General features: G+C 40.9%; 1 protein-coding gene across 1 annotated transcript in view; it reads right to left on the reverse strand.

Moving 5' to 3' along the window:
- Positions 1–17: 17 nt before the first annotated feature.
- The window catches only part of LOC104398674 (ornithine aminotransferase, mitochondrial), a 10,681-nt gene continuing 7,692 nt past the window's right edge, over positions 18–3,006 (reverse strand). Inside the window, exons 7-9 of the mRNA XM_010008809.1 lie at positions 2,525–2,638; positions 1,596–1,740; positions 18–415 (exon numbers count right to left, since the gene is read on the reverse strand). Coding sequence (XP_010007111.1) covers positions 255–415; positions 1,596–1,740; positions 2,525–2,638 — 420 coding nt within the window. The 3' untranslated portion in view covers positions 18–254. The remainder of the gene's footprint in view (positions 416–1,595; positions 1,741–2,524; positions 2,639–3,006) is intronic.

Here is a 3,006-nt window from a genome sequence, read left to right on the forward strand (position 1 = left end):
CAGCAGGTACACGACTAGATGAACAGAACATCACTACTTTATTTCCAAGTATTCCAAGACTGGAAACTCTTTAAAATCATTCTTTATTTTCTTCAGAGACATTATTGTTTCAAGCCATAGCTATGTTTTAAGACTGAAGTCCTCTTAGATAAAAGGAATGAGAGATGCTTGCTTCAAGAGCAGGCCTTCAGCACACACACATTTCAGCACACCACCTGGGGTCAGTCAGCAGATGCACTTTAAAAGCCCAGTGTTCAGAAAGAGAGGATGGTCTTGTGAATTATTTCAATGCATTCCATGATTTCATCCTCCTTGATCACAAGGGGTGGTGCCAGCCTGATGATATCCCCATGGGTAGGCTTGGCAAGAAGCCCGTTGTCCCGGAGTCGCAAACACACCTTCCAGGCATCGTAGTCTGCAAGGAAAGGGAGAAGAAAAAATGACCCAAAGTGGCACACCTTGCAGCACAGGGTACACAGAGGGCAGCTTGTAAAGTCCTTGCCATCTGGCAGTGAAAAAGATGAAGCGGTCAGCTCTGAGCATCTGAGCAGCCCCCCAGAATGTGCAGTGAACACACAAGGCTGCTGCAAAGCTGCCATCTGTCTGACAGGACCCAGGTTTCCTTCTAGCACACCAAGCTTTGCTCCTTCACAACTGAGGCCCTGACCAGGTGTAGCAGTAACTTTTAAGAAAAGAACCATGCCAGAGAGAGATCAGAGGACACCTGGACAGGACTACAGACAAGGTTGCATTTATGCCTGGATTTCAGTGCATCATGTGCCTGTCTTAGGAAATTACACCCCCCTCCTCCCCCCCAGCACTTTGTCACTTTGTGTGCCCAAGACACAAATCATTGTCTGCTCTGGCTTCTAAGCTGACTCCCGATGTAATTCAAGGTGTTAATCTGAGAAACTTGTTTTCACTCATTAGCTTTTTCCTTCCTTGTACCCTCTGGTATTCACTGTATTTTTCTAACTATCCTGAAGCAAAAAAAACCCTCCATAATCTGTCAGAAACTGGTTTGCAGATGTGGATAATTTTCTTCAGGTAAGGAGACAAAAGGGTATTTGCTGGGAGATAGATTCACTATCAGGTTTGGACATTATCACATCATACAATAATTCAAATAATCATTACAAAAAAAAAAGTTAAGATCTACTTAGTTAAAAAAAAAACCTATTTTTAATAGCACACAGTCACTCGAATACATTTTCAGTAGGTACTACAGTACTAGAGCTGAGATCTGAACCCAACATGATGCCTATAAGCCATCCCCCTGCTCCATTAAGATACTTTCAATTTCATTTATCTGAAATAGAGCAGATTTAGGTTAGATATTAGGAAAAAATTCTTCACCACGAAGGTAGGAAGGTGCTGGAGCAGGTTGCCCAGGGAGGTTGTGGAAGCCCCTCCCTAGAGATGTTCAAGGCCAGGTCGGATGAGTAGGCTGGTGGTTTCGATTATGATTAGGGCTGGGATTTATTGGGTAGGGAACTGGATGATCTTTAAGGTCCCTTCTAACCCAAACCATTCTGTGATTCCATGAAGTTAAAATACATTTTTCACACTGTGATTGTGCCGTTTTATTTCCTCACCTTTGGTTTCCCGAATTACAATTGCATTTAATAGCCCTTTTCCTCTTACAGCAGTTACAATATCAGATGGTGTCTTCATCAGCTCGTTTCTTAGTATGTTACCCATTTTTTCTGCATTTTTAGCCAGGTCTTCCTCTTCAATTACCTAAAGGGAAGTCAGATCTACAGTAAATGGAATGGCACTGCAGTCATGTACGGGCTGGACTAGATGACGAATGACATTGCACTTGCTGAGATACAAAAGCTGATACATCCAAAGTGGCACAGCAAAGGCTGCACATCCAAGCAGATTAGTATCCAGCCTTTATTCATTCGTGTTTACAGGAAGCAATAATCTCTTGGAAATTTTCTTCTAAAGCAACTGCTTCTCATTTGCCATTATTTACAAGCAAACAGTAAAGCTATGAATACTCTTGATCTGTCCGGGTCCAGATATTGGGCAATGATGAGGCTTTCTGAGTGACTTGCCTTACATGTAGTCAATTTTGCAGCTACAGAATAATTAAAATATAGACTCTGGACAAGACATTTCACTAACTTCTGTTTGAGCTTCTGTAGCACATACGTGTTACCAAGCTCACAAAGCCTCTGCAACATGGCATAGTAAAAAAAGCCAATTTAAAAATGTCTTTGTGAAGTTAGTGAAACTATTTTACCGATTTTTCATAAGTGCCTTGAAACTTCCCACATTGAAATTTTATTTTGTCATTTAAGACATTAATACCATAAAATACAGACAATTAGAACACATTTCCAGTGAAGACTTTAGACTTTCTTCCATGCAAAGAGTTAACCACAGTTACCAGTTTTCTATTCTTACTTAAAGCCAGATTTCTACTTGTAATTGTGTCACTTATTTAAGCAAAGATCATGTCAGTGTGACACCTTTTTTTCCCTTGGAATTCAAATCTCTGTCACGAGACACAAACCTCCAGTGCTGCCATTGCCACGCGGCAAGCCAATGGATTTCCTCCATAGGTAGATCCATGTTCACCAGGCTTAATGGTCAGCATAACTTCATCATCACAGAGCACTGCAGAGACCTGGAGTGGGAAGGTCAGCAAATTCCTTTACATACATATTTAGAACTGTAAACTTACATCTCTCTGAAGTAAACTTTTCCTCAGGGCTCAGCAAAGGATTAATTTCAGGCTATGGTGATAAATTACTTTAACATTCCCAGTTCTGTATAGAGGAGAGTGTATCTGCAAATTACCAAACAGCTTAATCCCTTAAATACCATGGGCTATACTGGTAACATGTAACATATGACTAGAGCTGAGGGGCATTTCTTCAAATTGAATGTTACTTCAAGAGTTTAAGCTTCAATACTCTGTTTAACAACTCAGAAATAGCTTCAATCAGACAAAATAGTCCAAGGCAGGTTGTAACTTCCAGCCTAATCAGCAGG

Source organism: Chaetura pelagica, unplaced genomic scaffold (genome assembly GCF_000747805.2).
Source record: "Chaetura pelagica isolate M959 unplaced genomic scaffold, ChaPel_1.0 scaffold102, whole genome shotgun sequence".
Lineage (NCBI taxonomy): Eukaryota > Metazoa > Chordata > Aves > Apodiformes > Apodidae > Chaetura > Chaetura pelagica.